At 50.8% G+C, this 24,010-nt stretch overlaps 1 protein-coding gene across 6 annotated transcripts; it reads right to left on the reverse strand.

The window, feature by feature from the left end:
- Window positions 1-303: 303 nt before the first annotated feature.
- Window positions 304-22,643, reverse strand: VEGFA (vascular endothelial growth factor A). 6 transcript variants are annotated; one of them, XM_054279979.1, is made up of 8 exons: window positions 22,527-22,643; window positions 16,708-16,759; window positions 11,417-11,613; window positions 9,680-9,756; window positions 9,231-9,263; window positions 6,425-6,496; window positions 5,161-5,292; window positions 304-2,930 (listed from the first exon to the last, which is right to left on the reverse strand). In XM_054279979.1, the coding sequence occupies exons 1-8, from the start codon at window positions 22,590-22,592 to the stop codon at window positions 2,909-2,911; spliced, it is 651 nt and encodes a 216-aa protein (XP_054135954.1). In that variant the 5' UTR covers window positions 22,593-22,643; the 3' UTR covers window positions 304-2,908. The 6 variants fall into 6 exon arrangements, with proteins under 6 accessions (XP_054135954.1, XP_054135955.1, XP_054135956.1 ...); XM_054279980.1 differs by lacking the exon at window positions 6,425-6,496; XM_054279981.1 differs by lacking the exon at window positions 5,161-5,292.
- Window positions 22,644-24,010: the final 1,367 nt, after the last annotated feature.

The raw sequence follows: 24,010 nt of genomic DNA on the forward strand, positions 1-24,010 counted from the left end.
CCTTGATCCTGCCCATCACACCACCCTCTTCTCACCAAGCAGGGAACTCAGGCTGAGCTCCACTCCAGGATTCTGGTGCCTACCTCCCATTCATTTCAATGGGTTTCAGGTACCTATGTGCTTTTGGAAGCTCTGGGCACAAATCCAAGAGTCCAACTGGCAGGCTGCTGATGCCCTGTAGCCCCCAGAGGCAATGCTGGAGAAACTGTTACACAATGGAAGAAAACCAGGATGCAAGGCAGAAGGAGAAGGCAAAGGAAATCAAGGTCAGAATTAAATTCTTTAATACAAAAAAAAGTTTGTTTGTCGTCGTCGTTGCTGTTTTAAGATATATCTGTAATTTCTTTGTTTAAAAATAAATATGTACTAAGGAATATCTTGAAAAAATTCACTAGACACAATATGTAGTGTTAATATCTTTTTTCCCCGCAATTATTACAGATAAACAGTAGCACCAATAAATAAAATGATAACAAATATTAAAATTAAAAAGGAGAGAGATTCAAGATGTAGAATTTTCTATTTTTTCCTGTTTCTTCTTTTTACATATATAAAAAAATTGTAGTGTCTATTTAATCCGAATCACACATATACATAAACATATATATATATACAAACACATAGCCAAATATATATATAGTATGTAGATGTATATCTAACCGTTGTCTCAATAGGAATGTGTAGGGGTAGGTGTTAGAGAAATTAATTAAATAACTGCCCATAACATGCTACTGACTCTGCCAACAATTGGGGAGAGATGGGATGGGACAACAGGAAGGTTAAATTTATACACAACCAGTACAAAAAAAAAAAAAAAAGAAAAAAAAGAAAAAAAAAGGAGGTACGGCTTATAAATAGTTGAAATTAAATATTAACAAAGAATACTGAAAAATCCCTACTCTTTAATTAAATTATCTGTTTAATTTCTAATTTAAAAAGGGATATTAAATAAGTATATAAAACACTTTCTCTTCCCTCCCCCGATCGGAAGCCTCTGTCTTGCACACGATGCAGCATGAGTATTCTACATTGCAGATGCAAGCACCCACCCGTGTGTTTTCTCTCCTTCTGAAAGCCATCAGTCAGATGGGGAGATCCTAGTGGTTAGTAGTCGCTTGTTGTGAGTCTGTTTTTAGACTGTCTTGTCTTTTTGGAAGCTTTCCGTGTTGTACATTATCAGGCGTTGAAAATTCAATTGCAGATGATGTTTGGCAGCATTCTGACACAGACCGAGTACCTTTTTGATTATTATTATTATTAATAATAATTTTAATCACAGAACTAGATTATATATATCCACATAGATGTACAAACACACTTTCAGGGGGGTGTGTGTGTGTGTGCGCGCGTGTGTAAGGTGGTTTCATGTACACCACAGCCTACACTGCAGATACACACATAGCCAAGAACCTCATGACACAGCTAAGGGACTCCAGCTGTCCTCACATTTGGTTCCCCAGCCCAAGACATGGAAAAGGGGCCTGATATTTACAGTACGTCATTAAAAAAAAAACTTGACGTTCTTAAGGGTTGTTCATACTGGGCACGCAAACTGAAGGCAGCAAAAGTTGCTTTCTTTTCTCCCCCCTTCAATCTTGGCATACATATATATTATTTTTTTATATATATATATGTATAAAAATAAATATATATATATAAAAAAGAGAGAAAAACACATACATACATACATACATACGTACACACAAATGCATACATTCACATACATACACACACACCCCCACTACTGTGTATATACTTCTGATTAATATCCCTTTCCAGAAATGTTCCATAAGCATCTTGGATGCTCTTGAGTGGCAGCTCTGTGCATGAAGAAAGCAGACAGTGCTGAACAACTGTGTGGCTATGCACCGGTCCCCATTCTTGCTTCAGCACACTGTAGACCTTGTGTCCTTCTGCAGCCACCAAGGGCGGGAAATCTAGACTCCTGTGATAATTCCTTGAACAGAAAGTCAGTGCGCATCAGCTGCCCACCATCCTTAAGAGAAGCCAGCATGACTCTCTGGCAAAGGTTCTACAGCGAATAAAGTCAACGCAAAATGTACACTGACATCCCATGTCCCGGCAAGGCAGGCAGGTTATGAGACGAGTAAGGGCGAAGGTTGGGGGAAGAGAGGGGAGGAGGAATCCTTGATCACGGAGATGGCCATTTCCTTGGCCTTTGACCCATCGCACCCTAGGATGCCGCTCTTTGGAACTCCCTGCCCATCCTCTCCATCACCTCTCCTCCCTGTCCCAGGCAAGGAGAAGGTGGTTTGTGGTACAGCACACTCTACAGAGAAACAGCGGAGGCCGCACAAGTCAGTTGGAGTTAAGAAGTTTACACCCAGCGCTTCTACTCAAGTCCAGTCTTAGCTTGTTTCTTATGCCCCAAGTAGCCCGCTTGTGTCCACAGCAGTCGAGTATTATCCAGTGAAGACACCAATAACATTAGCAATGTTAAAAAAAATAATCAGTATATATATATATATATATATATTATATATATATGTGTGTGTGTGTGTGTGTGGTTAAGATATACATATATGTATATATAGATGTGGTTAAAATATATATACATATATATATATGTATATGCATGTATACACACATATATATGTATGCATGGGAAAACCCATCAAATACACCCCTATAAGTCTTCCTGGCTCTGTTATTTAGCAGCATAAAAAGAAAAATAAAATAAAACAGTTCAAAACCCAAAGGTGAATTCTGTGCGGCGGGTGCCTTGGGGAATGTTCCTTCCGGAGTCCATCGTCCGTACTGAAAGTGCTGTGCTCTACCGATCCTTCATTTTTAGGGTTCATTTGGATTAGTGTTTTGTTTGTTTTATTCTGTCCAGGCGAGAAATCAGGCTCCAGAAACAGGGCTGTTTCCCCTTCTTTTCTGCTGCTCACCGTCTCGGTTTTTCACATCTGTTGAAGAGGAGAAGGAAGGAAGAGAAGAGAACAGAACAGGGGTTAATGTTTGTGATGGGGGTGTAGCTAGGGCAGGGAAGGGAAGGAAGGGTGGTGACTAATGTGTTTAAGAGCACATGGTGTTAAGACATGGCATGACGTCACTGGTGGGGTGAAGTGCTGTACAGATGGGGCAAATCAGCTGAGAATCTTGACCCCACAAATGAGTCAATGAATTCTATTCCCCCAGGCTCACCTAGACAGAGCAGGGGGGATATTCAAACAAGATTTTTGAGCAGAATCAGTGGCCTCTCACAGATAAGCTGAGTGTCTTGTTTGCATCTTTGCACACCATACACACAAATACACACGAACACAGAAAAACAAGGCTAAGCAGTGCATGCAGAGACACACCCTCAGCTCTCCACCTAGCCTCTTGTTTGGGTTGGAAGCAGTGCAGACAACAAGGCCCCATGCAGGCAAGAAGGTGAAAAGTAAGTGCTTTTCATTCCACTAGATGCTGTGAGTGGGGGTTAGCACCAGAGAACAGCAGTAGCCCAAAGAAGCAGCGGGAGAAATGAGAATTTACCCTCCCCTGCAGGTCCCAATACTAATTCTACAAGAAAGAGCAAAAGGAACTTAAGCTTAACTAGCTTTTTATCTGGAAATTGATAAGCTAACCACTCCTATGACTCCTTCCCATTTTTCTGGCCAACACATCGCCTCTGGAAACCTCCCTTAGTGCCAATTATCCCATAACAGAGAGGGACTAGTAAGAGAAACTAGCAAACCCCTTCTGCTACCATGATTTCTTTGTTTTTTTGTTTCTCATTGTATTTATTACTATTTCTCACCCTTCAAACTCCGTGGGGTAATTATGAGTTACTCTGGACTTTGGGAAAAGGAACAGGGGGAAAAGGCCAAGACTAAGTTTGGTTTTACTTGCTAGGAGAAGTGCAACTCTGAAAGTCTCTCTATTATGGCCCCTCCATCAATTATTTCCCACTGAAATTACAGCACCCCAGAAAAATTCTCTGTATACAGAGCAGTTTCCATCATGCTGGCAGTGCCAATGCCTCTCTGGCTTGGACACAAAGCATTTTCACACCCAAAGAAAGCACTTGCTACTTGTAACAGCCTTAGCCACCTAGTCAATGGATGTCTCTTCTTTTCAAGACAGAGCCACAGAGGACCCTGGATCCCTCTCCCTTGTATTCTTCCCTTGAGCCACTGCCACTGCAATACTGCAGGAACAGGAACAATTTCCTAGATCTCTGTGAAGGGGATCCAAGTTCAGAGTCACAGCCAAGTGCTCATTAGTGACCCCATTTCTATGTCTCCCTCTACACACGTAGGATGATCCCACACCAGAGGTGCACACGTAGCTTGTGCGAGTCAAGACACCCCACTGAGTTCACCAAAGTGCTCAGGCGAGAACCAGGAATCGGTTTCTTTACATGTCTGTGCCACAGATGGTGTGTGACAGACTCAGATGACACATGCACAACATGGATCTCTGAACAAACACTAACCCCACAGTGCCTTTATGTCTCCCACCTCACATCTGAAACGGGCACCTCTGCCTTCACCCAGGGTCAGACTTAAACCTGCTGTATTCCATTCACAGTCCTGACTGCAGCCTCTCAAACCACAATTCTGGACAGGACATGGACAGGGAACTGTGAGGACAGTACAAAAACACAGGGTGCTCTCCCTGTCCTTTAGAAGAACAGAGGCAAAGGAGAACATAGGCTCAGCCTTGAGGGAGGCTCGTAATGGCTTTCCTCATTCTGCACACAGCAGAGCATCTACAAGCCACAGAAAAGGGGCTTGGAAGACAGGGGTGGTCAAATCCCAGTCAGTTAAGGATTTGTCTTTGTCCAACAGTATGCTCAGAGTTGCATACAGGTAAGGTACAGAGGGATACAGACCCTCCCCTGCCTAGCTCAGCAACATGAACTCCATTATGCTATTCTATGGTAAAGAATACCTGAGATACAAAGGGCCTGTCTCTGGGAGCCATCCCCATCCAAGTCCTGAGAGCACACCTGAAACAAACAGCTGCCCTCTGACACAGGGAAACTCTGTCCTCACCCCAGTCAGACTCTCTGCTCTCTGGCCCACGCAGGACAGAGAAAAGAAGTAATCAAACAGCACTGGTGCCAGAAGTCAGCAGAAAGCAAGCTCCCCCCCCTCTTTCTCTTTCTCTCTCTTTCTCTTTGTGTGTTTCATCCTTCAGGACACAAACCTGCAAGTGCGCTCGTTTAACTCAAGCTGCCTCGACTTGCAACGTGAGTCTGTGAATTTGCAGGAACATTTACAGGTCTGGGGATCTTGTACAAACAAGTGCTTTCTCCTCTCTGAGCAAGGCTCACAGTGACTGCAAAAAGGCAAAAGGAAAGATGTCTAAGCTACAGCGCTTCAGCAGAAAGAAAATACACATGCAACACCCTGAACATCAAAGCAATCCCCTTGTCCCCTCCCGCAGCCCCCATGCTGCCAACTGGAGTGCTGTGGGCTGATGGATTTTCCAGCAGCACCTCAACAGCCCCAGGACAGCAACCCCTTGCATTAGCGCAGAGAAAGGAAACAGGCCTTCTGCACAGTATTCACAAATGCTGCATTGGATCCACTGGCTCAGGCCAGAGGGAGGAAGAAGGGAAAAGCAAGGACGGGAAGGTGAGAGGTCCCAGCCAGCTATTGACACATAAGTGAAATGAATTCTCCGAAGTGGACTATTGGAGTAGAAAGAGGCCAGCAGCTAAATGAGTTAAATACACACAGGGTCTCTCCTCCCCTGGAAAGCAGCTGGGCTCCAGCACCACATGCTGACCCTGCAGCTGGCACTGCCCTCCTTTCTGTAAGCCCCATCCCAACCTCACCACCTAGGAGTCTCCTACGGAGGGGCCGTGAATTTACAATGCAGAATTTTGTGAACCACCATGAGAGAGGCAGAGCGAAAGAGACAGAGAGAGACAAGCCACCAAATCCAGCAGAAAGAGAGAAAAAAAACAAAATAGAGAGGCCCCCCCCTGGCTCCCCAGCACCCCCTCTCTGGCTTCCCACTGTCCCACCTCTCCTCTCCACCTGTGACTCCACCAGACACGCACGCACATGTGTACACACACACACACACACACATGCACGGCAGATGCCAGCCTGCCTGTCACCAGTCACCATAGCAGTGAGGACACGAGACAAGTGGTGGAAAGCAGATGACAGAGTTACAACCAGAAGGCGTGAAGAGGTGCAGGGTTCTCGTCCGCCCACCACACTCTTGTGCCTTCGGACAATGGTCACTACTGATGATTAGAGAGCCAAGCAAGCTAAAGCCACCTTTCCCTGAGATAGCCTTAGTGCCAGAGCAGTGCCACCACCAGCGCTGCCCCTGCAGGATCTGCAGCCCACCAGTGACTGGGAGGGGAGGGTGAGATTTGAGCGAGCAGCAAGCAGGCAGATTGCTTTGGGGAGAGGGAGGGAAGAGAGTCTACAAGCAGAGGACACAAACGTACAAGCTGAGTGGTTTGTACCGGCCTTTCTTGCGCTTTCTCTTTTGACCCTTCCCCCTTCCTCGTTTTGATTTTCTGGAAGAAAAACAAAAAAAAAAAAAAAAAAAAAGAGAAAGAGAGAGAGGGGGAAAGAAAGGGAGAAATAGAGAGAAAACGGAAGAAAACGCAAGGAAGAAGAGAAAAAAAAAAATACAGCCATGTGCCTTGCTGGGAGGGGAGAAGCACATGAGGCAGGACTGGAGGGTAAATCCCAGGGCTGAAGCACAGATCTCCATCTTGCACGCACATTCACCGGCTCCGGCGCTCCTGTCAGCTCTGCAACCAGCCTGCCCACAGCCAAGCCAACACCAGGGAACTCAGCAGAGACCACCTCCTGCAAGGCTGCTGCGAGCAGAGGCGGATCTGCTGGAGCCTCAGAGGGGCACCTGCCCCCTCCAGAGAGGGGCAGCGGGAAAGGGGCAGGGGGTGAGAGGGAGAAGGAACAGAAAGCTTTGTGAAAGCATCACGCCACCGCGGTGAGTGCAGACAATCATTCCACGCGACAAGCACAGGTGCACAACGACTGACAAGAGGCAACTTGAGTGAAAGGGCTCTCTTCAAGGAAGAGGAAACCACTCTGACCTGATGCACTGCACAGTACTGGGCCTAGGAGGGGGCAGCTGAGCTCCAATAGCTCTGCTGCAGGGTGGGTGGCAATCCCGCCTTGGGACAGGAGCACTCCACAGACAAAGGAAGTGATCTGATCTCTGAGGAGCTATCCAACCTGAAGGCTTTGCTTATCCACCTCACCTCCTGCCTGTGGTTCAGAGGAGTCCAGGAGACCTTACTTGGATGTTTGTAACATCTCCTCTGGCAGCCTCTATTCTGAGTACTGAAGAGTAAAGAGGGGGAAGAGGATGGTCTGACCTAGTTATTTTACCCAGGAGATAATCAGCAAGCAGATTTCAGTTCTTCCCTCCTTTCTCTCCTGTCACTGTCCACATGGACCTGCCAGACAGACAAGCAGATGGAGCCAAGGTGCTGACTCCATTCTGAAAAATTCACCAGTTGCCTCTGATTCCTGGGCAGGGGCTGAGCAGGCAGGGGCTAGGATATGCAGTCCTGGACACTAACCATGGATCTCTATGGGCCATTGAGAGCACAGGGAGCGAGGGAGGCTGGAGCCTGTACTGCTCCTTGAGCCACATTAGCACAGGAGCAAGGGAGAGACATGCAAGGAGAAGGCCCTAGGCAAAGCACCAGGGCTTGTCAGGCAAATGAGTCCCAGCTCTGAGGCAGTTCAGCAAAGGCTCCCTCGTTCCCTGGTGCAGCCCACCTCGGGAGAGAGCTGTCAAAGGGAATTGGAGGGACAGAAGAGAAAGCACCATGGGTGTCTCCTAGGTCTCCTAGGCCCTGTTCAAGTCGTCTCACTGGAACGAGGGTCAAGAGCATCAGCTCAATCCCAGTTCTGCCCTACATGTCAGGCAGGAGTCACAGGGAGACGGTGAGGGGAAGAAAATCAACCTGAAGGGAGGAGAGGGGTACCAATATAACAAGACTTTCAATCCGGCACAAATCAAAGCACACCAGTCTCTCCCCTCCCTTCCCTTCCTTCCCTGGGGAGTGCAGAACCAGCAATGAGCAGGCAAGGTGCTGTTAGAAGAGGAAAAGTGAATGCAACACAGTCCGAGCTGGCTGCTACACCCACACCCCATCCTCACCAGAGCTCATACAGACCAAACTCTCACACACCTTCAAACTACAGAGCCACACAGACCGACCGTCCCCGACACGGCCCTGTGCAGAGAGGACTGCTGGCTGCACGCAGTCTGATGCAGCCAGGAGCAGATTTCCAGGGGGAGGAGGAGAGGCTGGAAGGCAGCTAGAAACATACAACCACCAGGAGAGGGGTGAAAAAAGCTCTCTCTCTCCTGTTTGCTCCCTCGGTCTCAGATCCAGCCTCATCTCCAGATATTCACTCCTTCCTCTCCAACTCCGCACCTCTAAATGTCAGAGCTGCTTTCCCAGCCATGCGCAGTCCAGCTGATCCTCTCGCTCAGAGAGATCATTCTTTCTTTTCAATGTTGTTTTGTATTTTATGCTCATCTCTGCAACTTCTGCAGGATTAGAGCTTACTTTTCCACTTTCCACAACCATTTTACTTTGGAGAGGAAGAAAAGGGAAGGTTGTGACTTAACCTCCTTCAGGCCACTAAAGCAAACTCATCAGATTCAAAAAACCCCTCAGGAAAGCCTTCACCAAGACCCAGCTAGGACATCCACCTCCCTTTACACCCTCCCAGGTCCCCACCCAAACAAAACCAGTGTCACATCCTGCATGGCAATAGTCCTGCCTCCACCAGGCCTCTACTTCCACCTCTCCCTGTAGCCAGCAGAGCTCCTACCAAAGCTGCTGTGAAAGAAGCCACTCACTCAAGCAGCAAGAAAAAAATTAATAATAAAGAAAGCCAGCAATTTGCAGTAACCAGAAACACCCCAGGAAGAGGGAAGGGGAGAACAGGGGCTGCACCTTGAATCCATTCCAGCAGGACAGACACGACAGGACTTCCCTGACTCGGGAAAAAGCATTAGGAATGACTGCCATGGCCATGGGTCATGCAAGGTCCATGTCTGGGGTATGAAGGAAGGACCATCAGATGTGGGTTTCTGTGACCACCTGGAATGGATTCAGAGCATCGCCCCATGCAGTACCATATGCCATTTCCTTCTTAAAGTGAGTATATCCAACCAAAGAAAAGGGCAAGGGGCAGTGGGGAGAGGAAATGCCAACCAACCACCAAAAGAGAAAGGAGGAAAAGCTTGTCACTTACTTTTCTTGTTTGTTTTTGACATCTTTCTTTGGTCTGTGGGGGAAGACAGAACAAAGGCCTCATTAGAAGAGAGCTTATCACATATACTTCTGGTATTATCCCCAGTTCCCACCATGTCCAGGGAAGGTCATGTACAGGCAGCATTGCAGGATGCCCTTAGCACTGGTTAAGGGGCCTGACTCAAAGTGGTTTTGCTATCCTGCTGACCCTTGCTGGTAGCTAGGGCCAAAAGATCCCAGGATGCAGGCTAGCACTGTCCACCTGTGATAGCTAGAGATGGAAGAGCCCTGACAGCAGAGGGCTTCTTTTCCCAGGCTCAGCCGTCCCACTGCAGACCAACCAGGAAGGCTGCAGAAGCGTCTGAACAAGAGTCCCAACCCAACGGCAGAAAAAAAGAAAGGCTCAGAGTAAGTTTATTGCAAGAGGAGCCAGTGCTGCTCCATTCTCACCTGCATTCACATTTACTGTGCTGTAAGAAGCTCATTTGTGATATGTGCTGACTCTGATGGGGTTTAATTCTTATGACCTGGAATGAAAGAAACAGAAAGGGTCACTGCCTGTTCACTCTTCATGTTCACAGCCCCAAATCAGGCTGCTGTGCAGCAAAGCACTCACACCCCAGGTGCTCCTGGGAAGAGCAGGGCAGAGTTCGAGCTAGCTCTGAGGCCCCGTTCTCCAGTCAGGGAAGGCCTTTGATCGCCAGCGAGCAGCAACACCACACTTGTGCCAAAGCTCTGTTTGCTTGTGCATGCCCAGTGCCAGCACTGGTGGACTGCCTTGGAGACAGGCATGGGAGAGGGTGTACCCCACAGCAAGGTCCTCAATGAGCCCTCCCTGGCTGATGATGGGCATCCAGTCTGCTTGTGCAGAAGTCATGCTTCAGTCTCACACAAAGGCCTCAAATGAAAATTCCAAACCCACCTCCTTTTCCTTAAGCCACTATTCCTTCCCAGCTGACATCTCACTTTCTCAGTAACTTGACACACAAAATAAATCTGGAGATCTGTGTTTAAAAGAGTCCTGCAAAACCCAGACTCCAGCCCCAGGTATATCCAGGAAAGTTATTTAGAAGCTATGGAATACTGTTACATTCTCTTAACCCAGAACATGGCTGGAAAACTAGCTCTAGAGATCTGCTTTATTGCCTCTGACCCTTTACAGGCATGCAGGCATATCAGTCAAGAACTGTAATTCAGCAAGGAATGGTAGGAAGAAAACCATCCCTAGCTAGTATGGCTGGAGCCTGCAAGTGGAAAAGCAGTATGGGGAACCATGAGAGGGCACAGACACGTTCTCCAACACAGTTCAAACACAGCCCAAAATTCAAGTTAAAAGACCTGCTGGTTAATCACTTAGCACTGAATATCTCTCATTGATATTAAAAATTCACAGCAATATTTCCAGTGGCCATTCAAGAGGCTAAGGGACAAAAGTAGGTGAGGGAGCTATAGGTTATGGGTAATGGACACCAGCACAATTTTGGACAAGAGCTGGGATCCAGTCTCACAGACAAGGGCAATAACTAAGCTCTCTAAAGCAATTTGAATCTCTCCCCAAAGGCCCAGCCTCTGCTATCATGGCCACCTTCAGCAGTCTCCAAACAAAGGAGGAAGAGCCCAGAGGCAGAAAGGCTTTTCCAGCTGACACAGAACAGTTTGTTTCATAGATCCCCTTTAACCCCTGCTGTGGCAGGATAGCTAAAGACCCAAATTCCCTGCTCTGTTGGTACAGGTTGACCTCACATGCCCTTCAGGAGAGAGAACTGACAGGTTCTCCCCTTTTGCCCGACTCAGCTGCCTTCAGAACAACAGCTGTGTGTAGAGTTAAGGTGGTGCAAGGGTCCAAGGAGTATCTTCTTTAGAAACTGGGAGATAACACCATCAGAAATGCTCCTCTACATTCTCTAAGCACAAAGTGCTCCTTTGCAGAAACTCTTCTTTGCATGCTCCTACCTACTGTATTTGGGCAGGAGCCAAAACACAGACTCTCCTCTTAGCCTTAAATAGACACAGGCAACTCATCTTTTAACCCTGCATGGTGTAACAGAGCACCAGGGTCAGAAGAAAGGGTCCCTGGGGTAGGTTGCACTTCCTCTGAATTAGCTGGGAGCTGGGGCTTGGGGTGGCTGTGATGGCTGTCTTGCTTCCTTCCAACCAAGCATGGCAGATTGCAAGCTGGACCCTCACCTCCATTGTGACGTTGTACACATCCACAGGGACACATTCTAGGCCCTCATCGCCGCAGCAACCCGCACATCTCATCAGAGGCACACAGGATGGCTTGAATATGTACTCCACCTCATCAGGGTATTCCTGGAAAATGTCCACCAGGGTCTCAATAGTCCTGCAGAAGCTGCGCTCGTAGACTTCCAGGAATTTGATAACTAAAAGAGGAATGGAGGGAATAAGTTAATGCAAACTTAGCTCAAGAATGTCTAGGGCTTCACCCCTTAAAGTGAGCCAGACAGTTGCAACACAACTACCCTATGCTCTTCACTAGCAGTCTTGCAGGCCTAAATCCATTCTCTGGGCTCTACATACACACACATCAAGTGGGAAGGGAAAAAGACAATCTCCTCCTACAGCTGCTTAAGGGCAAGACGGACAAGAGAGTTCACTGCCTTCGTCGTACCATGATGCATGCCACAGGTGACTGTCCCAAACCTCTTCTCTGCTATTCTCCATACTGCTGGTGTGCAGCCACTAAGAGTATCAGCTCAGCCAAAAAACCCCTGAAGCTGCAGCAGATAATCTACACTCTGGACTAAGGCCCTTCACTGGTTTGCCCTTTACTCCCTTTCAAAACAGTCAGTGGATGCCCCAGTGGTTTTAAAGCCAGAAGCATCCTTTGTACAGACCTCAGTGCACAGACACTCCTAAGAGCAAGCAGAGGCTCTGAACCATGGAGCTATGCATCTTCACCCTTCCTGTCATCTACCTCTTTTGGCCATGCAGAACATCCACCTCAGCAGGCCACCAGGGAACCATGACAGCATCCACTACAAGTCACAGCCTCCATGTCTCCACACTGACCACTTTCCCAGACTGAGGAACCAAGCCAACCACTGAAAGATTCAAAGTAGGCTCACAGCACCCCCAGGATTAACCAGACTATATATTTGGCTACTGAACCACAATGACACAGTGTGGGAGGGGGAACAGGGTGGATCTGCCATTATCCCATGCCTTCCCTAAACACGGAGCAAACACTAACCGCTTGCGATCTGCACTGATTTCACAAGTATTTCTCAATGTTTCCCAGTCTCTTGCCAAAGCTTCATTTTGCTGCTTGGTCAAGGGTTGGAGAGATTTAAAGAGATGAGAGATAGTATAGATAAGTACACACACAAACCCCAGGTGCTAGTATAGTACTGCAAACAGTGAGTACCTGGAGCCCTCCAGGCCTCCCAGCTCTAGCACCACACTGGCAACAGATGATGTCTCACATGGAGCAGAGGGTAAGAGTATGCACAAGGAGATAGTACCTGCCCCGTGCTGTTATGCGCTATAATGATCCACCTGTACAGTATGCAGAGTCCTCCAGCACCAAGGTTGATAACTCAGAGTGATAAGAGCAAACTGCTTGCATCATGGAAAATAATGGTCTCCAGTAAGCGCTTCTAAAGTGCCCTGAACTTGTGACAAACTGGCATAAAGGTTACTTTGCCACAAAAATGCAAAAGCTGCAGGGCTTGGAGCGCACAGCCCGCAGTTAATTGTTGAAAGTTAATTCTAGGTCATGCGGGGCTGACAGTGCCATAGTGCTGAAGCGCTGAGAGCGGGTACAAGAGGGGAGGAGCTTCCCTCCAAGGAGTCTGAAGTGTCAGAGAGCGTGAGCAGCTATTAAAAGAGAAAGTGGCTTGTGAAAGGGAAATGTAGCCTGGCAGGCATGGACTGCTTGTTGGTATTCCTTGTCTAGAAGACAACGTTTCTGTTCCTTGTTCCTTCCCTTCCTCTTCCCTCCTCCCGTAACTGCCGTATGTCTCCTGTCTGTTCTCCTATCTTGTCTGGGACTACCTCCTTCTCCTCCTTCTTCCTGTTTTCCTTTGGAGTGACCTCAGTCACCGCCTATGTTCCAACAAGTTGAACAATTTAATACGTGGGAAATTCTGCGGGCACAGAGATAGTCGCTGAACTGCACTGTTGATTATTCACACTGTGCCAGACACAGGATCTGAGGACTCTCGCAGTAAAGACATAGTTCAGGATCAAAATGCTTACAAACCTACGTCAAGGGGAGGGACAGAAAGTAAGAGGGAGGGAAAGCAGCAGTTACCTGTGCAGATCAAATGCTGCTCACCGCACCAGTCTGGGGCATAAAGGAGGCAGAAAACAGGAGTAGAAAAGTGTAGTGAAACTGACCGGCATCTCTCATGCTTTCCTAAATATTGCATTATCCAGGCATTTGGATTACACCAGAGAAACCAGACTACAGAACAGGCCCCAAAACAGCATATTCAACTTCTTTTACAGGGCCTTTACTTTCACAGCTACACCCTGACAACTATACTTGAGATCTGAAAGATTTGACAGGAATAAATCGTTCACATGAAGAATTTGGGAGTCTCTACCTTTACTTTAACACATGATGGTTTTCCAAAGTCTGAATCAGCCTCTGAAAAGGAACCAGGGAATCTTTCCCTAGCTGCCAGTCATAAAATCCTGCCACAAAAGGCACATTGCCTTATTTTGCTGGACACAGAGCATTCACATGGAGACTGCACAACACTCCGTAGTTCATTTGCACAGTTACCACCCAAACCAAAGCAGAGCACATGACTGAGGTACAGTCAACCTCACAGCAAAGCCCTGCCCCTTCTACCATACCTACACTTACTCCTATGTACTGGGAGTCATACTGCACACTTTGCTGATTCTGCCTGCGCTGCCTTTCCATTGGTTGTGTCACAAATGGAAGAAGGTCTCCTTCATGGGGAAGCACAGGAAGGTCACTGAAGGACTAACACCACTAGGTCTGCTCCCTTCCTGCAATCTGGGCTTCAGCCCACATTAGAAGTTAATCCCACAATTAAATCACACTCCTACCCTGCAAAACACCTCCAGATTTGAGTCAGAGGTTCTTTGTTGTGAATGGAAGTGGAATGAAGGTTAAAACACAGACAGGAGCCACACTAACTCTTCAAAGCAGGGTTTAAGTTCAAATTTGGAGCAGTTGAGTGAGAACATGCTGGACTAGAAAAGGAGAAGTCTCTGATCATTTTGCCTCTCTCCCCATCAACAGTTTAGCAGCAATACAAACACACTGTTATTTTGAAAATAAAAGTGCAGCCACAAGTGATGGTGGTTTCCTTTATTTATACCAGAAAATCTTTTCCTGTGAAACAAAAGAGTGTTTGTCTGACTCCTCTACAACTTCCTGTGCCACAAAACATGTGGAAGCCTCTCTTGAGCTCAAAAGTTTACGGGCTGAAGCTAAAATAACACTCTCCAACCAGAGTAAGTCCATCCCAAATAAAAACCTGTCACAGTTTGACATCACAGAGAAAGCATAAAATGGCCAAAGACACAAACCCACCTTTCAGCCCAAGCCCCTAAGAGCTTCAGAGGAAGGAACTACAGGACCGTCCTTGGGTAATAGAGGCCCATCGTGATCTCCTCTTCACAGAGGAGAAACTGAGGTATAGAGAGAAGACTTCTAAGTTCGAACCACAGGACAGAAGTAGAGCCAGGAGTCCTGACTTTTATTTAACAGATGTATCTACACTGCAGAACCTGAAATAGCACCAGACAATAACACTGAAGTCTCACCACTTACATTGCCAGACCAGCTTCTCCTGCAATCCCATCAACCTTCTTGTGACAGAAGTTAATTCTGTTTGATTCTTTCCCTCCCCAGGAGGGATTTGTTGGGCACAACAAATGGCACAGATGAGGACACTAGCTCTTTTCTACCAACAGCAGAGAACTGGTTACCAAAATAAGCCTCACAGCAGGCTCCATCTTGATCCCTCTGGAGTCACTGAACCTTCTTCTGTTGACTTCAGCAGGAGCAAGGGTCAAGCGCAACAGGCGGCAGTCCACCAGCAAATCAGAAAATTTGCCAGCACAAAATGGACACCTATCCCAAGCAGAGCCTGCCACAAACCTCTGGCAACACACATGGAGTCTGTCACACCAATAAAGTTACAGAAATTGAAACTGACTGCTACGAAAAAAAAAAAGCCAATCTGGGTCCACAGTGTTGGAGCCCTCTGCTGACCTCTGGCTGGAATAACGCTGAAGGTCACAGCCCGTGGGGACCCTGCAAGGCGTCTGCCAGACCCTGCCATTCAACAAGTGATCTGCTCTGCTATGCAGGTAAGGGGAAAACACGGTCAGAATGGTCTTAAAGCATATGATGATCGCCTCAGCCTGAAGGTTTCAAAGTCCACAGCCCTTTTATCCCACTGCTGAACTGAGGACTGCGGACAGAAGCCAACCTCCTGACACGCACGGGGCTTCACTAGACAGGGATCTTGCAGGAGATATCTCTGACTAACCCAGGGGCTGGCTGCCTTCTGGTCTACATTTACTTGCATGAACCAACGAGGCAGGGGACACTGTCACATCCTGGCCTTTGGGCAACCGGAAAGACACAAGATCACAGCAGCTGCAGAGATACCATCTTGTTTCCCCACCAGGCAATGGTCCTGTCCATACTAGACAACCAGGAACCAATAACTAGAACCCATCAGAACCTATCTAGAACCCATCAGAACCTATCAGAACCCTATAGTGCCATTCCCTGAATCTGCAAAGTCTGCCAGCCCAAACCAGAATAAAAAGGTGTATTTTTCAAGGCTGGCTCTTTACAGCGCTTAGTAATCTCCTGACTACGGGGGTACCTGAGACTGCTGGGAGGCATGAGCCCAGAAAATCATCCTGAACTGCCCCTTTCTCCTTCTCTTCCTCAGAGACCTACCATCTGGGGGCTGCTCCGGCCTTTGTTCAGGGATCAGCCCTGGTCACCCAGCCGGGCATCACCAGCACCGCTGGGAAAGAGGCGGGCAACAAAATTTGACAAATCCCTTCCTACAGCACTGTGGCGAATCCCCAGCAAACTGCGCGCCACTACTCAGCTCTTTGTGCGCGCCCGTGTGTGTGTAGATATATATATATATAAATATATATATATATAAATGAGGTGCGTATGTGCACCGGCGCACGCACGCAGTTTCACTCTGAGTTGCGGTAAGCCAGGGGCGGGCTGGGCCAGCCCTGCTGCCCGCCCTGGCACCGCGGCCGCCCCGGCGCCCGGCCTCACGGCCACCCCCGGCCCCGCGGCCCGGCCCGGGCCCGCGGCGTGGGGCGGGGGCGCTGCGGCCGCCACCAAGGGCTTGATGGCGGAGGCGCCTCCCGCCGGCAGCCCCCGGTCTCGCTCCCCGGGAGGTGGCGGTGTTGGCCATCGGCGGCTCCGGGGGCTCCTTCCCCCCAGCCCCCGGCTGTCCCCGCCCGCCGGGAAGCCGCCCAGCGCTTACCTTCATTGGGTTTCCGCTCCCCATCCCCCAGGGCAGGCGCAGCCTTCGACAACTGCAAAGACAACAGAAAATCGGTCACAACGCGGAACCGTGACGCGGTGCCGCGGCGCGGGGGGTCCCGGGCAGGGTCCTCGGCGGTGCCGGTCCCGTAGCCCCGCCGGGCAGGGGGCGGAGGGAGCCCCGGCGGGAGAGGGCGCCCCCGAGGCCGAGCCACTGCCCCCGGCTGGCACGACAGAGGGACCTTTTGTTCCCCCGTCCCCCGGGGCAGCTGAGAGGGGCACGGCGGGACGGCTCCGGGCCGGGAGACGGGGCTGGCAAGGTGGTGTGCCGGGCCCGAGAGACGCCCCAAAGGGAGAAGCGCGTCCCCGGGGAGCTGCTGTCAGTGACCGCGGGCAAACAACGGGAGCAAATGCGAGCCCGGCGGAGAGAAGTAACGGGGGGACCTGCAGCTGCCGCCGACACCGACCGACGGACCCGGGCATCGCTTCTCCCCGTAAAGGTGAATCTGGCCCGGGAGGGCAGAGAGGGGAGAAGGGCAGCCAGCCACGGAAGGGCATCGCTCCCCTCTCAATGTCACAGATGTCTGTCACCCGGCAGTGGTGGCCACGGAGGTGTCGGCATGTGCCCGGGTGTCAGGGCGATTAACTGTGACAGCACCACTTTGCCGACGGACGCCGCCGAACCGCCCGGGTTTTCTCCCTCCCTGATGGAAGGGAGGGCGACGCTTGCCCTCACCTAATGGTCCCAGTCCCCAGCCCCTGCGTGGATACCATTCCTGTGCTCCACAGCTTCCCCAGGGCCAAAACCGAAAAGCTCTGCAGTCATTCCTGCTGCCTTTTGGGACTAGGGACATTTCCAAAGCACTGATGCAGGCAGGAGTGGTGACAGGTAACCCACCCCCAAAATGGTATGGAGAAATATTACACCACTTTACTAAGGAAGTCCTTTTAATTCCAGGTGAAACAAGAACGCCACTCTTCCTGCTCTTCCTGAGGGCTTTAGCTCTGACGTAACTTTCCAGCCAAGTCAGGCTTCCCCCTGCTGTTCTGTTCTGAACCAAAATGGAAAAAGCCAAGCTTTCTTCACTTCTCCGAGCTATGTTGCCACCTGTGTGATGCCATCCACCCCAGAACCTGCTGCCTTTCAGCAGAAGCCCATAAGAAGCGCAGGGGTCCATACAAAATACTGCTTTGTCAGCAATATGCTCTGCTCAGTCTTAGAGAAAGGCCCTCTGATGTTGCAGCTGAAGACAGAACTGAATTAAGGCCAAGTCCACCCCAAGCTCCCAACAGGAATCTGCCAGCTATGGTCTTCTAAGCAGTCCTGTGCACAGGGCAGCACCACCATCCAAGCAGCCGAAAATGTCAGCTTTTAAAAGGAGGGGGCAAGAGAGCCAGCTAGAAGCCCCTCTCCCAGACACTCCTTTGTGTCTGTGCATAGTTCCCTTTGTCTAAGGTCCCCCTGACCGAACTTGTTTCTCATTTCAATCAAAGTCTTTCTATACCTGGGCATAACTCAGCAGCCCAGACCTGAGCTGCCCCATGTGTGGATCTGTTTCTTCTCTGGGGAGGAGGGGGGCTGTGTGCCCAGTCTCAGTGCTGTGACAACACTTTAAAAAGCAGGTTCCTAGAAACAGTTTCATTCCTGAAGTGTGAAGGTCACTGCAACAGCACAAACAAAATGGAGGCAGCGGAGGCTGCAGCGGCCTTCCAAAGCCACTCAGTGCCTGACAATCTCTGGGTAAAAAGAAAACCACATCAAGGGCAGGAAAGCCTCAATCTGCTATGGCACAGGAAGAGGATCACGAGCCAAGTCAGTTCATTCAAGTCACAACGCCCCCAAGACTTTTCACAGAGAGATTTCTGGTTCACACACAAAATGACCATGACAGACTGAGCAAAATTAGTTTGGAGACACCTTGAGGGTCATTTTTACCCATTCTCTATGCAAAACTACCCAGCCAGCTGCTAAGCCCACCGCCTCCTCATGTGCAAGCACACAGGCTGCACAAATGATGAGAAGCAGAAGCAAGCCACACATACGCTTTCACTACTCACCTGTGCCTAGCCAGCACCTCACCCTGCCCCTGATGTAGTGGAGCAGGAGCCAGAACACACTCGCAGTGCTCACCTGGACCTGGGATGTGATCTGACCCAAAGATGGGAAACAAGATCAGTGCAAAGTGGGCATAGAGCTTCTGAGCTTTCCCAGGGGAGCTCTCAGCAGAAACTAGAAAGGTTTCCCAGAACTATCAGTAACAGGCTCTCTGCTCACTATTCTAAGTAACTTTTCTGCCCTTTCAGCAGTGTCTTTCACCTGTGCCTAGTGCCCTCAAAGCACGTCCACTAGAACAGCAGGTGAGGCAGGGCCTTGTGCCTCACTTCAAAACAGTCTGCTAATATCAGACATGGGGAACCAAAAACATTCCTCAGGACAAGCAGGCCAACTGTGCCCTTCGGTAGGAGCCTGAAGGTCATGCTCTCCTCTGCTGGCTTTTGGCATTACCCAACGGTTCTGTAACACAATTTCCTTCCAATAGATTTTCAGCATTTCACAGTAATGTGGAAGCAACCCCTGGCCTGGCCTTGAGAGTAGGATAAATGAGCCCAGAAATGGGGCTGACAGAGGAAGCTCCTTTCTGTGCTCTTTTGCAGGTTGTAGCAAATGCACATCCCTCCCTCTGTGGGGTAAAACCTTCTCTAACAAATAAATTCACTTCACACCATCCACATGTCTGTACCTTCCCTGCCTCCCTTCTCCCCCAGTCCCTGTCCAAAGCAAGCTTTGCTCTGAAGGGAGAGAAAAGGTTAATCAAGTCATTCCTCTCTAACCATCACCCCCCTCACCACCACCACCAGCACTCTTTTTCTCCCTTCCCCTCCCCCTAATCTGTGCAGGCTCATTAAAAGAGCTTTGTAACTGTTTAGGACTGGAACAAACAATCCATCCACTTTGAGAGGGACTCTGGGACAGGAGTTAAGGCACTTTTCGTCTTAGGCACTAGAAATTCTCAGCGTTTTCTGCTTAGGAGAGGGGGGGAATGGGACTCACTGCACTCCTTCTCCATTGTACAAGCAAACAGAGGTCAGTAATCCTGAAAGCTGCCAGCACAGCCAAGGGACCTCTGACAGAACAGACAGGAGAATGGATTTGGGGTTGCTCAGGAATCAGTGAGCCCCTCAGACATCCCTCTCCCCTGCTCCCAAAGGAGTGCTCCTCTTTCCAGCCATCCTCAGAGCACAGGAATGGCTCTGGGGAAGGTGACCTGCTGTGTCCCAGCTGCCGAAGGGCTGTGGAAGCAGGTTCTGGTGGCTCCCCACGGTGGTGCGGTGCAGAGGCACAGCAAAGGCAGGCAGCCTGGTGGGTGTGTGATCATTAACAGTCTAGTCACAGGCGTGTTCTCCCTCCCTCGGTGTCTGATCACTGCCTCTTCCCCATGGCAATACAGCTGGTATATCCAGGTCCCTCTGCTGTTCTGGGCAGGAGGGGAAGAGCTCCCAGACCATCATCAGGAGTGACCTGTCACCAGGCTGGAGCAGCACCCACAGATAAAGAAAGATGGGGAATAACCACCTGTCCCCCATTCTCTAGGAAAGGGAGGACTGGATGGGGACAACAATGCAACCCTCTCCAATCCCATGCTGTGTGAGGACTGTGCACACAGCTCAGCACAATCAATCAGCTGGGAGGGTGGCACTGCAAAAGTGCCTTTCCTTCCCTAGCCTGCATAGAAAGGCTATCACCACCACTTGTGGCATCAGTGCTGCCCAGACACGACCATGAAACAATATCCCACCATCTAAGTCTTGCTGCAGCAGCAACCATAACAACCACCTCAGTAAGGAGCCATCCCTCTGAACCCTCACCAGAGGAGCGCCGTGATTCCTTCATCCCTTCTCCTTTACTTCCAGGAAAGCTCCCTGACACATGCTGGACCCTGCTTCCCCAACTCAGACACTGTCAGGGCTTTTATTTAATGCTCTCTTATGTGCCTGGCTAGCTAGATAGATCAGCCTGACAGCCAGATAAATATTATCATCAAAGCACAAACCCAAGTCCTGTGCGAAGAGTCATGCCTCCTGCCATGCTCGGAGTCATCACCAAGCTGCCTACGTGAGATCTGCTGGTATTCCTAACGTTCCCATCACTGCGGTGCCCGGACAACCAACGGACAAATAAGGACAGAACCCAAGGGCAGATCTCACCGCCCATCTGCCTGAGCACTTGCATAGCCCACAGCACCCAGGTACTGAACCTCTAGCTATCTCTCGTGTCTGTCCCTGCAACACTTCCTACTAAACTCCTGTAATCCTTCCCTACCATTTTTTCCATCACTACATTGTTTTCTCATCTGCACTATCCTCCCGCCTAGGAGAAAAGGCAGCATAAGGTTTTTATGAGGACAGATAGATCTCGGCTCTGCCTGATCCGCCGTTTCCTCTTCTGGGGAAGAGGAAGGGGAGGGGAAAAGGAACAAGGGGAGGGTTAAAGGGTGTTATCACTGGACACCAATACAGACTTGCCCATACTATAAGTGGGGAACAGATGCTACTGTACAATTTTACTGAGGAGCTGGGAGGCAAAGAAACTCCTATTCTGGGTGACGGTGGAAAAACTCCTGGAGAGCAGAAACAATTGTCCCACCAGCCAAATCTGGCAGGAAGGCAGCAGGGAGCTGCTCTGTGCCACACTCAAGTGAGAGTGCGCCTCAGTTCCCATCGAGCACAGCCGAGCACAGCCTAATGTGCGGCTGTCACTGGATAAAGTAGAGATATAACAGGCTAGAAACAAAGCGTGCAGTGCTTGCATGACTTCAGTTACAGCTGAAATGGCTCCTAATTGGGGAGTTGCCTTCCAGCATCGGTGCTGAACAAACAATGTGAATAACTGATTAGTTTGCAAGAGACGTTTATTTTCACGATTGTGGGAGATGATCTGGCCCGTGCTCTCTCCAAGTGCCGAGCAGAAATGGCAGGAGAGAACTAACCTGTTAAAACCTTTAAAACGTAATCCATGCCTGCCTTGCGAACAGCCACTTTCACGTGGGCACTCTGTCTAAACCCCTTAATATCTCTTGGCAACACAGCCCTCCTAACTCTTTAGAAAACAGATGTACAGGACAGGTTTGCAAAGAAAGCTGCCCTTCTTTTTTCAAAAAAAAAAAAAGGAAAGGAGGAAGAGTTGGTTTCTAATTCCTCAAGAATAACAATGAGGTAAAAGTGACTGAAGAGGAAGAGAAAAATCCTTGGATTTGTAATCTCGGTGCAGGAGATCTATATTTTGATTTTTTTTTTCCAATCTGGAAGAAATTCTGGATCCATTTTGTCCTCTTTGATCTCTTATTTGTTTTTCCAGCTAGGCATTTTGAACTCCACACGGCGGCACGAACCCGAGCTGGGACCCAAGGCAAATATCGCCGAAGCAGCCTTTTGCAATGTCAGGAGACCCGAGGCTGATGCAAGAAGGCAGCGCGCTGCCTCCCTGCCCCGCGCCCGGCCCCGGCCCCGGCGGGACCCCACGGCCGCGCCGCGCCGGGGCGCGCTCGTGTGCGCGGGCACTCGGCAGGCGCTGCCGCTGCCCCGGGCCCGGCGGAGCGGCGGGCAGCGCTGTCCCCCCGCTGCAGCACCGCACGCACACGTGTCCGTGCCGCGGGCACCCACCCGCACCCGGCGCCAGTGCCGCGGCCGCACCGCGCCGAGCAGGTGGGAGGCAAAGGGGGGCCGCGAGAAGACAAAAAAAGGGGGAAAAGTATTGTCGGCCGTCTGCCTTCCCTCCCCCCCCGCTACGCGGGGCACAAAAGCCCCCGTCCCGCCGCTTACCTCCGCGCTCTGCAGATAGAGCAGCGCCGCCAGCCCCCAGCGGATCCAAGTGAGCAGAAAGTTCATGGTTGCCGGCGCACGCCGCGAAGCGGGGCCCGCCGTGCTCCGCCTCGCCGCCGCCGCCCCGCTGCCGCTGCCGCCGCCGCCCCGCCGCGCTCTCGCCCGCTCCTCCTCCGTGCCCGCCGCCGCCTCCTGGAGTGCCGCCGGCCGGGCGCTGCGAAGGGTTGCGGGGTAAGGGGGGTTCCTCTTCGGGGTCTCCGGTTTCACCCCTCCATAAGCCCGGCTCTTCGCCGGATCCCGCTGCTGCTTTCCGTGGGCGCTCCGCCGGGCCGAGCGCAGGCTCCGCGGCCGCCCTGCCGCCGCCCGGCCCCCGCCGCCGGGCAGTCCGAGCTCCACAGCGGCGCCCGTCCGCGGCGCTCTCCCCGCGTCGGGGCAGGCAGGCACCCGCGCCGCGCTCGCTCGGACTCGCGCACTCACGGCAAAGTTTGCGCGGAAACTTTCAATGCATCTCTTTTCCTGCGCCCCCTCTGCGCGGCGGCTGCCTCCGGCGGCTCCCCGAGCCGGGGTCGCCTCCCCGGGAGAAAGGGGCTGATTCCGCCGCCCCTCGGCCCGACCCCTCTCCGCAAATCGGGGTAGTGGTGGCGGAAAGGACGAATAGACCGTTTTCCTCCTGTCCTCTCCGTTACTGTCTCTCCCTCTCTCTGTCCACCGCTTAAAAAAAAAAAATCAGAATAGTAATATATGAAAAAAAAAAATCCAAGCTGGATAGAGAGGGAGGGAACTGGGGCGTGGGAAGACTCTGTAGGAAAGGGAGGAAAAAAAAATCCCAGCGGATCAAAGTATAGGTGGGGAAAAAATAAATTAAACGAGAGGATAAAGCAAGACGGCAAGCTAGCAGCAGGTCCCGGTGCCCGGGGAGGGCTGCTCCCGTGGCGCGCTGTCCCCCGCCGGTGCGGCGTGCGCTCCGAGCCCCCGGCGCGGCGGCAGCCCCGCTCCGCGCACTCCAGCGGCGGCTCCGCGCAGCGCCAGCCCCACCGCCCGCCGCTCGTCAGCACTCTGCAACTGAGCACAGCGGCCACGGGGAGAGACGCTCCGGCAAGTCCCACCTCCTCGGCTATGGCCCGGCCTCCTCCCCGGCTTCCCCCGCCTCTCTCGCCCCGCGGTTCCGCACGCCAGAGCCGTAGCCCCGCGGCTCGCGCATTTCGAATCCAGCTCCCTGCCCTGCTTTCTCGCCGCGCCTTCTGCCGCGCCGATGGATACATGTTCGGGTCAAAATTCACTTTGCCCGTGGGAATTGTTCCAAAGTCCAGCAGAGCCATTTGGGGAGAGGGGCGGCGGGGGACAAACTGTAATCACACCCATCATCTGACCACCCCCCACGACGTGGCTTTTCAGATACAGGGATTTCTTAGCATCTATGTGTTAAAGGGCTGAAGGAGCGTTATCCTCAGGTGGGTTTTATTTCTCTTAACTCAGTGGTATTC

Source organism: Melozone crissalis, unplaced genomic scaffold (genome assembly GCF_028551555.1).
Source record: "Melozone crissalis strain CALT ecotype California unplaced genomic scaffold, PUWL_Pcris_2 ptg000027l_1, whole genome shotgun sequence".
NCBI classification, from domain to species: Eukaryota; Metazoa; Chordata; class Aves; order Passeriformes; family Passerellidae; genus Melozone; species Melozone crissalis.

What these genes read in the sequence shown, in the direction of transcription:
- VEGFA (XM_054279979.1), bottom strand. Translation starts at nt 22,592, where the DNA reads ATGAACTTTCTGCTCACTTGGATCCGCTGGGGGCTGGCGGCGCTGCTC. An exon ending in TCTATCTGCAGAGCGCGGAG is followed by an intron (nt 16,760 to 22,526) that starts GTAAGCGGCGGG and finishes TTGTCTTTGCAG; the next exon opens with TTGTCGAAGGCTGCGCCTGC. An exon ending in CACAGTAAATGTGAATGCAG is followed by an intron (nt 9,264 to 9,679) that starts GTGAGAATGGAG and finishes CTTCCCCCACAG; the next exon opens with ACCAAAGAAAGATGTCAAAA.